General features: G+C 39.2%; 1 protein-coding gene across 4 annotated transcripts in view; it reads right to left on the bottom strand.

Moving 5' to 3' along the window:
• Window positions 1-282: 282 nt before the first annotated feature.
• Lilli (AF4/FMR2 family member lilliputian) overlaps window positions 283-13,488 on the bottom strand; it is a 335,845-nt gene continuing 322,639 nt past the window's right edge. For 3 of the 4 annotated variants that reach the window (XM_076785360.1, XM_076785361.1, XM_076785362.1), the window contains 7 exons: window positions 12,867-13,006; window positions 12,248-12,442; window positions 12,072-12,149; window positions 11,885-12,002; window positions 11,503-11,776; window positions 1,495-11,189; window positions 283-1,413 (listed from right to left, as the gene is read on the bottom strand). In XM_076785360.1, the coding sequence (XP_076641475.1) occupies window positions 11,080-11,189; window positions 11,503-11,776; window positions 11,885-12,002; window positions 12,072-12,149; window positions 12,248-12,442; window positions 12,867-13,006 (915 nt within the window). In that variant the 3' untranslated portion in view covers window positions 283-1,413; window positions 1,495-11,079. The remainder of the gene's footprint in view (window positions 1,414-1,494; window positions 11,190-11,502; window positions 11,777-11,884; window positions 12,003-12,071; window positions 12,150-12,247; window positions 12,443-12,866; window positions 13,007-13,488) is intronic. The other variant, XM_076785359.1, reaches the window with a different exon arrangement.

Here is a 13,488-nt window from a genome sequence, read left to right as displayed (position 1 = left end):
TTGAGGTGTTCTACGTAAAAATTCACAGTCTACTAATTATTAGAAGAATTGTTTTGATCTTATTTAATTGTTGTGAATGCTGGGTAACTGGGTGATTCGGTGGAATGACAGCAAACAACTCGAGAAGATTGATTAATATCCTTTTTATTTCACTTGGAGCTACTTTATGTACAGTAGAGGATCTCTGATCGTTTTTATTTAAAAATACACGATTTACATAAAAGAATAGCAGCCGTGTGTATATGCGTGAATGGGATTCGCGGGGGGTGATTGAAGACTGTCTTGTAATTGGTCAATATTTTATTTATTCCTTCACTTTAGTTTAAACAATTTGTTCATTCGAAGGATCTTTGTGAGAATCCCCGTAAAACTGAATATGTTATAGTAAATACGTTCCTTTTTACAATTTATACCATATACACAATAATAGTAATAATAATAATAATAATAATAATAATAATAAAATTAATAATAAAATTAATAAGAATATAATGATAATGACGATGATGGTGATAATTAATAATAATAATAATCAGATTAATAATAATGCAAGCCTAAGGCGCAAAACAAACAAAAGACGTAGGGTATACGACATAGTGAAACCGCCTCCACATTTTTTTCAGCCGACAGTATTTAACTATTTTTTTTTCGTCTACGCAATTTACAAACCGTTCGTCAGCTGCGCAAAAATCTCTCGCTCTCTATCTCTCTCCTTTCTCTGCACCGCGATTCTCTCCTCTCTCTCTCTCTCTCTCTCTCTCTCTCTCTCTCTCTCTCTCTCCTTTTCTTTCTCTCGTTTCACTACCATCGAAGGGATCGTCTCTCACTCACTCTCGTTCTTAAGCTGAGATTACTATAAAATACGTTTAAAAAAAGCACAGGGCAGAGACCATCAGGAACGACTGAACGGAACACCAACGCCGCCATTTTGGAAACGCATGAATCATCGAAGACTATACAAAGAAGAATCACGCAACCGGAGATCACTCGATTATACATTGACCATTGTCTAGAACGAGGCACAACGTGGACTTGAAAAATTTCCTGAGTGTTTTTCAAAAATTTCTATTCAAGGGCTCTTTCCCTAATTTTGACGCCTGAACCAGGATAGAGAAATTGAACACTTCAAAGTTGATCAAATCAAAGCCCCATATTTTTCACTGTAAAACAGCAACTACAGATATTAAGTTGCAGAATTGGAACAAAAACTGCTACAACAGAGTCCAGAATAAAAATTACATTTTTAAGTTGCTTTTGAAGTTGATGTAATGTCTTGGTAGCATCTCTAGGTTTCAAGCCAATTAATTGTTTAATTAATTTGATCTCCTCGCACAACTACAAGCAGTACTTCACCACTCGAATTCGTCAAATTCTGAAACACAATGGTATCCGTGTCTCTCTCTCTCTCTCTCTCTCTCTCTCTCTCTCTCTCTCTCTCTCTCTCTCTCTCTCTCTCTCTCTCTCTCTCTCTCTCTCTCTCTGTGTTCGCGAAACAGTTTCTTTGGATGCCTACCTAAAATTCTAGGTACGAGATAGCAATTTCCGATTGGAAAAGGGGAAAACTGCGAGCGAGCGTCGAGCATTTCGGACACTGTTTTTTCGATGATCGATTGCAACTTGCCATCACGATTGATTGCAACGTTTCCATGGTCGTCTATTCGAGCCGGAAAGTCGATCTAAGCAACAATGAAAAGACTCGAATTCTCTTTTTTCTCGTTTCAACGGTTTCCAAGCGTTCGGGCGAGGGTTGTTCGAAATATCAGCCGCCAGCGAGTCTCTACCCAGCGTTCCGCGCCAATAAATACAATAATTAATCATTAACGTTAATAATTAAAATAAATAAAAAGCAGGTAAGTAATTATCTTTCGTTAAGCGAGTTTGGTCTCTCCTTGGTGCGGTTGCCATTCTACGCGCTCTTTATTGCTCTTTGCCTCCACTCGATTGTTTCTCTCGGCCATTCTCTCGTTGTACGCTCACGTCGGCTGATTCTCAATCGATCATTCCTTCAAACATACTATTCGAATGTTTTCGACATTTTCAACTCGTGGAAAACAACTTGTGGTTTGGTGTTGTCGTTTCTAGACGATGAAGAATGTGGTAATACTAACATATAATGTAAAGAAATCTTTCTGTAATCCGAGCTTTGTTATATTTTGGATAAAACAGAAATACAGGCAATTGAAAAAATATAAAAATATGTCGTTCCAAGATGGATTCCGAAAGTCTGTCCACTTTGTGTATAAAATATAGAAAAGTCTACACGTCAGACTGTCGTAACGTTTGCAGATTGCTACCCTTCAATTCGTAAAATTCCATCTTAATGCTTGAATGGTCGAATGGAGTGCTTGCATTTATTATGAAACAAATTTTAGTATATATATATATATATATATATATATATATATATATATATATATATATTCACGTAAATATTATGATTCCACGGGATCGAGAAGAAATTCAATATTTCGCAATACCCAATATGGGTGGAAATTTTCGCCCTGAGAAACACATATGAATGTTGAACGAACGATAATGTTATCTATATTCATTATAGACACGATTTTCGTTGTTCCGAAGAAACGTGTCCTTTGGAAACAAATATCGACGATATAAAAAAAAAAGCAGGCTAAACCACTCGATCAATTAAGTCTAAAACAACGATTATATTTCGTATACAAACAGAGCAAGTGTTGCATCAACAAACTCACAAACCAATTTTACATGACTTTACAAAATATCGCAGTCCAATTACAAACCTCGAAACACGCATCAACGATTTTCTTTCGTAATAAATAGACTTTCCACCAAGCCAGCAACAAAATCGCAAAAATCCATGGATCAAGACGCCGTCGTGAGCGTATTAAACACAGTCACGCGCTCTCTCTCTCTCCTCTCTCTCTCTCTCTCTCTCTCGCTCTCTCTCTCTTTCTCACTCGCATCCACCCTTTCAATCCTGCGAATCTGTTTGCTCGTTTCGTTTGCTCGTCTGTCTGGCCGTCTCTTTGAGATGATCTCTGTGTCAGGCGTGTGGCGGATCGGCGCGCAATTTCGCGACGAAAAAAAAATTCGGGACCCTGACGAGTGGAGGGTAGGGCCTTTAGAAAAAGAAAAAAAAAAGGGAGACCGAGAGAACCCTTTGTTTCTTTTTTTTTCGCTTGTTGTCTTCACTTGTTTTCACTTATCTTCGGTCGATCTTCGCGAGCTGAAGCTACCCTTCGAATCGTGCACAGAGTCCACCCCCTCGCGCGCCGATCGGCGCCCACGCAGTAACTAATTAAATTGCTCGTTGCGTCGCTAATTGTCAGCACGCTAATCATTGCGGTCTTGGATACTCGATCGTCGGCTTTGAAGCGCGCATTGTACTTCTGCATACTTCGCGCGCCTAATTTTGTACGTCTGAATTCGAACGAGACCCGTTAGCATTTGTATAACGTTGTTGATGTTGTTGTGCGAAATGAAAATGGTCTGAATCGATTGATTGTAATTTCAATCATTTCAACGAACGGGGGAAAGTGTAATTTTTACGTGCTCGTGATGTTTTCATTGCTGGTGGTTGGCATTGTTGTTATGAATAAAATCCGCAATCTGGTAGCGAGAAATTGTAAAAACTGATGTTTCGTGTAATTACGTTGATTGTTATTGAACCGAACCACTGTAAAACGATACGTGATATTCAATATAATCGGTTTCTACAGCGCGAATAAATATATATTTGTTCTGGTAGAATCGAATTTTGTAGCTGTCGAATAAATTGTTTGAATCACTTCGAAAAGATTTTTATATATTTCTCGGTGAAAGGCTACTTTAATACGGACGTTTCGAAATACTCGAATTTACGTTGTATGACCAATTACACTGATTTTTGTGCTTCATTTTGAACACAGGTAATTCTCGCGTACCTTTAAATGTGTAACAAAAGCAGACACGATTTGCACAAATGAATAGAGCAAACTGTGCACTTTGCAATGATAAAAATGCTCGAACGTTGTTACCAATATTCGTACTTTTATGTTCCGATTCGAATAAATTCAATGAAATCGAACGTTTACGTTTTCCCCCACGTTTGCAATCTAACGAATATGGCGGATCAACGAAATCAACTCAATAGAACGAACAGTGTACTATGTACAGCAAAATAAAGATGGATAATTAATTTTGGGCACACCGCCACAGTCGAAAGCCGCGGAAACCGCAAGAATTAGCGCGCCGAGTGCAAATCGCCGGCTCGAAAGGAGCCCTCTGTGTCCCTTAGCTGTGTACTTTTGCGTTCACGGGCAATTTTGAGGTAATTCCGCAGATTTGCGACAGCGTGTCCTACCCAGCAACGTCGAAACAATAACAGTTGGCACGTCTCTCCAGAGGGGCCACAAAGTTCTCCTTGAATCACGGCAACGCGACAGACCGGAAAAATCGGGTGGCACGCAGTTGTGTCCGTATACGAGAGTATAGTAAAATAATTATTATGTAATACTATTAATATAATAATATAATTATGATTGCATGTCCTATGTATACATATATATATATATACTCGTAAGTGTTGTCCGTGGTGTGTTATTCTTTTCTATTCGTCCTTTGTATGTATATATGTATAAGAAATATATTACAAATTACGTCGGCGTTAGCGGGCAAAAAAAAAAAGAAAAGAAAAAAAAACGAAGACGAAGAGAAGAAAAGAAAAACAAAAAGTGTAGGAAAACACATTTTTGTCTTTTGTGTACGTGTGTGCGAAAAAAAAGATGGGGGAACAGAAGAACGATGAAGAAACGAACCTTCGAGGATTATTATAATACAATATGTATATGTATATAATATATAATATATATATACGCTCGACAGAAGCCGTCGACGGAACCATAGAACGAAACTCGGAACTCGAGATAAAACGTAAAAGGAAACAAAAAAAGAACATATCGTTTTCTGCTGCTGCTGCTGCTGCGTTTAGGTACAATATACAATTTTTGTCGTTGCGACGTGCATTGCTTCGTAAAACCATAATTTCTTCTCGCTCTCTCTCTTTCTCACTCTCACCCCCGTCCCATAAAAAGACACACGGTACTCCATTCTCTCGTGTCTCTTACAAACCTCCATTCACTCGCATATAAATATACCGGAAAGAAGAAAACTAGTAACGATCATAGTACCAATAACTCAATAATAATAGTATGATAATAATAATAATAATAATAATAGTAATAATAATAAGAATGGTAATAATAAAATTAATTATAAAGATAGCGATAATAGTGACAATATAATTGAATAATACGCGTGACAATAAAATTTCTTAAAAGAAAACGAAATAGGGGAGGGGGGAAGAGAGAGCACGGTAAAGGAGAGAAAATTTCAAAACCGATCCAGGAGAGGATACAAAGGGGGGAATAATCATGGATCTAATTGAATCATTAAGAGATCCGAATCGCTTCTGTCCCTTACGTGGCAATAGTAACCGCAGCACCCATTATCATCTTTGGAGGTCAAGCTAGGAACTCGCTCGCGAAAAATTAGTCTGCAACGACTAAACGAAGGAGAGACGAACAGAAAAAGCAGAGACCAAAATGCCAAAATTAATTGAAACATACACACGTTTGTCGAATCGGTAACAGCTCATCACACGCACAAAACATTCCGACATGTGTTGGTTTCTCGTTACGGGATCGTGGGGGACACGCGATCGACAACCATAATCGCCGGGACCACGGCGGACGAGACCCGGGGCCTGATATTTATACGTATCCTCTATAAATATGTGTCTCGAAAATATCAAAACTTTCTTTTCTTAATAGACTTTTTTCTGTTTCTTCTTCTTCTTCTTCTTCCTTTCGAGCTTTTATAGTATTCTTTTTTTATTCTTATTTTCTCTTTCTCTCTCTCACTTGAAATCCTCGTTCAGCCACTTTTGAGCACGCGTGCGTATGTGTGTGTGTGTGTGTGTGTGTGTGTCTGAGCGTGTGTCTGCGTGTGTGTTCGTTCGCACACGAGGTAGAAAATTGTATCCCGTGAACCATTGGACCGCGATTAGAGTAACTCTATGGGCCCACGGGGTCTCGTCCAACCGGCCCGGTGATAGTAAACGATTTTCTCAGCGATACTAACCATTCTCTTGGCGATCGCGGGGAAAGTGTGGAAATCGGCTCCGATTGTGGTCAATGCACATTTTCGCTGACGGAAAGTGTCTTTCAGTATAGACTATGGTCCTAGATTCATGCTTTTATAAACAACTCTGATCGTGGTTGTTAATTATAATAAAAATTTGACGACGTGAATTTGGTCGCTGTTTATCATGCATTAATTTAAAACAATTTAATCATTAAAAAAAAAAAACATAATATTGATGCCATGTATTCTGGATTTGTAACAAAACATAGATTCTCCGTAATCCAACTCCTTAATGAAAGGGATTAGTGATAACTCACTATAATAAAATATTTATAAAATCGCGAAAACAAGTTCTTTATATTCTTTGAAGTGTAATGTAACCTTCGATAAAGCAAATAAATTTTCCTTTCGATTACTCTCTACAAATTAGTCCAGAAAAATCTATATCTGCATAGAGATCCGCATCCTGTCACTGTATCCTGTTTTGTAAAAGAGAGAACATAATTCAACGCACAATTGGTCATTCTTGCTGTTCACCGTACCAAAATGATTTGATACAATTGATGATTTAGGTTTGGGAAGAACGATTGTAACTATCAGTGTATTTTAAGTATCCTCTTCTAACAAGAAAAAAAAAACAGGCTACAAGGAATTTTAATATACAAATATACTTTTGAATCCACAGATAAAATGTTGAGAACCTTTGCATTTCAAAAGAAGGAACCTAAAACTACAAACAGTCGATCATAATCACTGTAAATACTCACACAATTATTTTCTAGAGACATTAACGTGTTCAAGCAGCCATTTTATTAACACTAGGTTTACGGAACACTAAAAGTGCCTGTTTCGCATTATTTTATAAAAATAACAAGAATATATTTAGTCAGATTTTTAGCGGCTTGCATCATAATATACGTTCCAAGAAATAAGTGTGTTGATTAAATTTCCTATAAATGCATCTTTACAATCCCAATAATCGTAAATTAAAAACTTTAGGTCCGGTAAATCTAGCGTTGAATATTGCGTTGCAACTTAGGTTCCTTCTTCCGAAAACTCCGCTCTAACAAATTTCAATGTTCGCATTACAACAAGAACAATATCCCAACCACGTTTCAACAATTTCGAGCCGCTTTTCCAACACTCTCCCCACCCTCTCTTTCTCTCTTTTTTTCTTTCAATCTTTCTCTCTCTCTCTCTCTCTCTCTCTCTCTCTCTCCCGTTCTCACCAACTCCACTGTCGGAAAATGATCGTATACGTTAATCTCATCACTCCCCCGACCGCCCCGAGAACCTCATAAGCGTTCTCGATCAGCCGAGCCCACATAATCATTCTCTCTCGTTTCACCATTCGTCGGCGAAAGTAACGAGAAAGGCCGCGAGAACGGAAAAGCATGCAACGCAAAAAGGAAGCTGAAGAATATAGACGAGCAAACGAAAAGAATATCAAGAGAAAGTCGTAAACGAAAGTCAAAGAACGTAACGATATACGTATACGGAAAAAGAGAGAAAGAACGCAAACTGAACCTTTTTCCTTCTGTGTTCTTCTTTTCTATTTTCTCATTTTTTGTTTTCTCTTTTTTGTTGTTGATTTTCGTTCTACGCGCGCATCGTCGAAAGTAAAAAGAACCATTATACAAGACGGTAAAAGTGTCTCTTGGTGTGTTAAACGTCGTTAAACTGTACCGTGTTAGTTTTTTTTTCTTCTTCATCTCTTTATTACTTAAATATTCTTTTTTTATTCTTCTTACGCTTTTTTACCAGAAATTTCCTGATTCTCGATAAGATTTGTGGTAGCAAAAATTGGGGCGGGTCGGCCAGACGCGCGGCGTCGCGACGTCGGGCCGCCCTCAAGGCGGCGGCACTCGCAAATACCTATTTACAAAAATATACACATGAGCAACTCGCTTATCCGTTTACGCTTCTATCTTTGTTTTCGTCGATTTAGCGATCGCGAACCTCAACAAGGAGGGCGCACGGTCCTTTAGGTATTTAATTGTTATTTGCATCCCTTTATCGTCTTGCTTCTCCTTCTTGTGTGTCGTATACCACCCCTGGCAGAAAATATTCAATCAAAATCAGTTTAGATTGCGGATCTTTACGCAAACTAAACATATTCTGCATTAATCGCTCTGTACCGTAGCCAAATCAAAATTTGTTTCATCGTTTAATAACTTTTGTACGTTGATAATGATATATCAATGCTTTTAAATTCATTTTATGTTTCACCTCCGTATTTCGTTCATAATTACAGAAAATCTGCTGTTTAAAAATCACAAATGTGATTAACAATTAATTTAATAATTGATTTGAACGTATATTTAACCCTTAGCACTCCTAACATGTTGTGATGCCATCAGTGATCCCAATAGACAACGAGAACCAAACATTTTATGATAAAGGAATTTTATTCTGAAAACATTGGAAGAGTTTGTCAATTGATTTACTTTGATTTCTTTTCTCGGTTTGCTTTGTTCTATTGCAAATAAAAATAGTATTGCTGCTGTTACCATTAGGTGGCTGATTCTGTCACCAAAACGACGCCAATTGAGTGCAAAGGGTTAAATATAATCCTTCACTTTTTCACCCTTTCAAGTTGATTTTCCTTCATTCAAAATTTACACAAATTCAAAGAATTCTGCGGCGCTTTTCATCGCATTCTTTTCAATATGACTTTATAAAGGAAGTCTCTCCTTTATAATAACCGCTTAAAAGATGATCTGCGATTTTTTCACACCATTTTATTGCGTTTTAAATCAAAAATAGAGTCGTTCGAATTTGTACAATTTTGAAAGGAAGGCAACTTTAGCTTTTGAATCTTGTTTATAACAGAATAGAAAAATTTTTATTTGGAAAAAGCTAAGAGAGTCCACTCTTTAAAATAATACAGGCAAGCATATTTTAACATTTTGTTTTATACGGTAATAATTCTTGTGTTCCTTTAATTTTATGGAGTAGCATACACCGAACTCATTGCTTCGCATTTGGCTGTACCGTTAACACTAAACGAACCAACCCCTAAAACTAACTGATAAATGTTGCCTTATAAAAATAACAACATTGAAATTAATCAGATTTTCGGTATTTTTTATTATAACAGATGTTTTAATAGGGAAATTCATTTCCCAACTTTCTGTGCATGGATTTTTATAGTTTCAGTAATTGTCAAATGAAAAAACCGGCCATTCGCCTGTGATACGTTTAGTGTTAACGGAATATTACTCACATTGGAAATATAAATAATTACGTAAACATTTAATTTATTTGATGAAACAATATCTGCCAGGGTTAGTATGTCTGTCGTCGCTTTCTCTCTTTGCCTCTTGCTTGCCATTCATCCCTCTCCTCTTACTTTAATCGCGATACGTATTAAACTCGTGTTTGTACGCGTGTGTCTGTGTATGTATACTCGTGTGTCGTTTTCGTCTGTATTGTGTGTGTGTGTGTGTGTGGTAATGCGCTATACGTTATAATTTTCTGAATATTCTTTTTTATTTTCTTATTTCGTGCATCTCGTCGCTATAACCTCTACTTTATTTCCCCTTGTTTAAACGCTAAGTAATGTAAATAATATGTATTGGGTGTATTTCTCCCCTCTGTCTACACCATTCCTCGTGCTCTTCATCATATCTGCTCATCCTTGTTGCGTAGTCTGTCTAATCTAAAAAAAACGTCACCGTTTTTTTTGCCCCCTTCTCCTCCTTCCGGCCCCCCTCCCCCCTTTTTATTCCGTAACCTATCTACAAAAGAGCCTAGCATCCTTCTTGGACACTCGGTGAATATATTTATATATTTATATATATATATATATATTTATATAATATTTTGTTAATAGTGTCGTCGATCGTGATCGACGGTTGATCTTGTTGCTCGCGCGCCTAGCGCGTCTCTCCACTTCTCTCAATTTTCTCTCCCCCTTTTTTTCTCTCTTCTCCCCCCACCCCGTTCTTTCTATTTTTTTCTTGCTCACGCACTTAATCCTCAATATGTTTGTTTTTAGCTAAAAACGAAAAACGCGGTTGAACGCGTTCACACGTTGGTTCTCTCTTCGTTATTAAATATATATATATATTTATATATTTATAATTATTTATATATTTATATAGGTAATAAACTATATGCATATTATGTATATATTTATATATCCCTTTTGTATTCGTCGCACTCGAATCGCCGAGACGAGACTCATGCTTCAGGTAACGTCGGCTGCGGCGCACCGTGAAGCGAGAACACACGGGCGCTTCTGTGGCACTTCTTCTTCTTCTTTTTCCACTTCCTCTTCTTTCATCCACTCTCCGTGATATACTCACATCGTCGACATTGCTCTTCTTCGATCCGTTGGTAATTTGCAAATGGAGAAACATGAGAAAACAATTTCTTCCCCGGTCGAACACACTTTGTTATTCATCCTCTTCGTGTCTTCGCGTTCGTTGCTCTTCAAGGTCGTCTTCCGGGTCGTCTCCTCTTCTTGAAAAATAACGCGACACAGGAAGAATTTCTTCAAGTTCTTCAAGTTCTCTGAAGAACTTTCTGGGAGTTGTTCGGTCGGTTGAATACTACTCGAAGAGCACGACGATGAGCTCTGTTGTGTTCAGTAGAGTTGGTAGATAGAGAGAGGGACTCTCAACGATCCTCTTCGCGACCGAATACTCTACCCCGTGACCACCGAATCCCCTGTCCTCACCCCAACAGCCCTTGTCTGCCGAGGACGATGAAGCTCGACTTTTTCTTCTTCTACCTCTTCTGATTTTTTTTTATGGTTCTTCTTGTTCTTCTCTCTCGACTGGAGGAATTTTCTTCTCTAGCACACCAATCTCTGGTAACTCGCGCAGCGTCTTAAGCCCCGCGATAACACTGTTCTGTTTTTTTTTTTTTTTGCGATCGGTTTTACGTGAACATCGTTGGATACGTGGCCATGTTCTGCGGCAGAGAAGTTATGTAGTTGGGGGTGGGTGGTCGGGGGCTGTGCCACTGTGGTCAGAGATCACGAAGCTTCTTTATGCCGGCCTGGACGTAGCGCACCAGGTCCCGCAGAGAACTCTTCAGGGTCAGGGGTCCTAGCTTCTCGTCCAGCTCGATGAAGAAGTCTGGGAAAATCCAAGAGAAATAGAAGGTTAGGTTTGTGAGGTCTTCTAGCTTGTAATCGATTGGTGGGGGTTTCTCAATTTTTTAAAATGAATTAGAATTTTCCTTTGAACCAACATGAACTCGTTGTAAATCATGATCTCCCAGCTTAATTCTAGGCCCTCGAGCATAGAAAAACTTCACAGGAAAACATTCTAAAATTTCTCTGAATTACTACTTCTGATTTTCAACCCCCTGCATGAATATAAACCTAACTACCAGAGCTCAAGGCTTAAGGCGGAAAGGAGGTCGAACATAATTCAAAAATCAACTCACCTCTATGCTTATCCGTCACCAGAGCATGCGCCTGGTCCCACAGTTCATGGCCATTCAACATCAAGTTGAACTGATAGTTTTGCTTCGCCATGGCGTTGTAGACACCGAAGGGGACGCTTACGTACGGGGCTGCTCCTCGGTTCGCCAATTCGCCACTGCTGTACCCAGAACTTTGGCTGCCAACAGATCCTACAGAGCCAGCTGGCGAAGGCGTCGGTGACAGAGACGGTGTCCCTTGGCCCTCTGGTTGCACGGGTGTCGCCTGAGCTGCTTGCTGAAAAGCACAAAGCAAAACCACACAATAAGTCCCCTATGTCAAGTACAATCGACCCAAAAGAACCATAGAAAGGACATTGTCCCTTCCGATGCTGAAGAGCCTTACCCTGGTGACGAAGGATCTTACCTTCTGATGGTACTCTGTCAGAAGCTTCTGTGTCTGTTTGACTTCCGGTTTATGCATATGGAACAGTTTCAAGTAGATGAGGGACTGGCAAAAGAGGCTGTAAGAACACGTCTAAAGTTAGAAGGAGCGTAAATCGTTAGACAGAGAGTGGGGCTATAGCACTCACCTTAGAATGGCCAGCTTATTGTGTATACTGCTCTCGGGCGAGTTGTTCTGCTGGCTCTTGAACTTCGACGAGATGTACCTGGACGGAGAGAGGACACGTAGGGAAATCAGAGATCGGTTTAATTAGAAAGAACTTTTGGGGAGCTTGGTCTCCCGGTTAATTAGAGATCTACTCACTTGATGAGGCTCAGAGTATCCTTGTACATGGTGAACGACGCCCTCTCGGTAAGGGGATCCGACTCCATCGCATTCCCAGTCAGCAGGAAACAGAGAACTGCTTCCAGGTAGAGCATCCCCTGCGCCGTGAGCTCGCACTCCTTGTCGGCGCTGTGCTTCAGCCGTTTCGCTTCCATCAGGTACTGGTTCTGGTCCCTATTGAACATTAACATTCACTAATAATTATCTACACCTCTTCAGCGTCGAAGGTTTGCCGTGGTCCGGGCCCCTAACTTCCTGAGATTCGAAAATGACCACTCGACTGCGGATATTCTATGCATTCAGCACAAAAATGTATTATTAACTTGTATCATTACAAAAGATTTAAGGATATCGTGGTATAGTTTCAGCACAATAAAATAGTTAAAATAAGTAAAAGAAATGTTATTTAGCTCCTGCGTCGCAATCAATGCAAACACTTTTTATTCTGTGTAAGGATTCGCAGTCTAGTGATTGTTGAATGAAAATGGTGGACGATGTTCTTGTATAAACTCGGTATGATAGAGAAAGTGCGGAATAGGGGTTGACAGCCGAATGGGGATGGCGAACCACGGTTTGGACAGAAGAAGACAAGACTCACCACCTATCCTGATCCTCCATGACTTCATTTTGAAGGTTGAAGTAGGAATAATAGACGCGTTGAGGCGGAGGTGGTGGCGGCAAGAGACTAGTGTCAGGTTTCTCTTCCCGCTCGTGGTTCGTTGGTTGTATACCACTCTGCTGTGTAAGGAACGGTTACGTTAGTTCTGTTATGGTCAGCGGTATCAAATGTACATTCAAATTTGAATAACCCATTTGCATCATTAATCTGTACACGCTCGCAATTTTCTCGGTAATGATATGTACCATAACATACAAACCAGTAAAATATGAAACATCTTCTCTTTTGAAATTTTTCTGGTTAAATACAACAACAGGAAATTGATGACAATTATTTTTCTGCTTAAATGCAACAGCAGAAAATTGGTGATTATTATTTTTGATCGATCGTAATGCTTCAAATGGGTTAATGCAATTGAACGGAAACCCAATGGGACGTTGGAGAATAGTGAGAACTATTTGAATTCTGATCTCATTGGCTAGTAACTAGCTTAGCTCCGCCTCCAAGAGAATACTGAGTCTTCAGCCAATGAGGGCGAAGAGAAAATAGCTTCCACTGCTCTCTAACGTCTCGTTATGCTTCCTTTATTCGTCACTTTTTC

Source organism: Halictus rubicundus, chromosome 3, assembly GCF_050948215.1.
Source record: "Halictus rubicundus isolate RS-2024b chromosome 3, iyHalRubi1_principal, whole genome shotgun sequence".
Lineage (NCBI taxonomy): Eukaryota > Metazoa > Arthropoda > Insecta > Hymenoptera > Halictidae > Halictus > Halictus rubicundus.
This window is presented reverse-complemented; position numbering and strand designations above follow the sequence as displayed.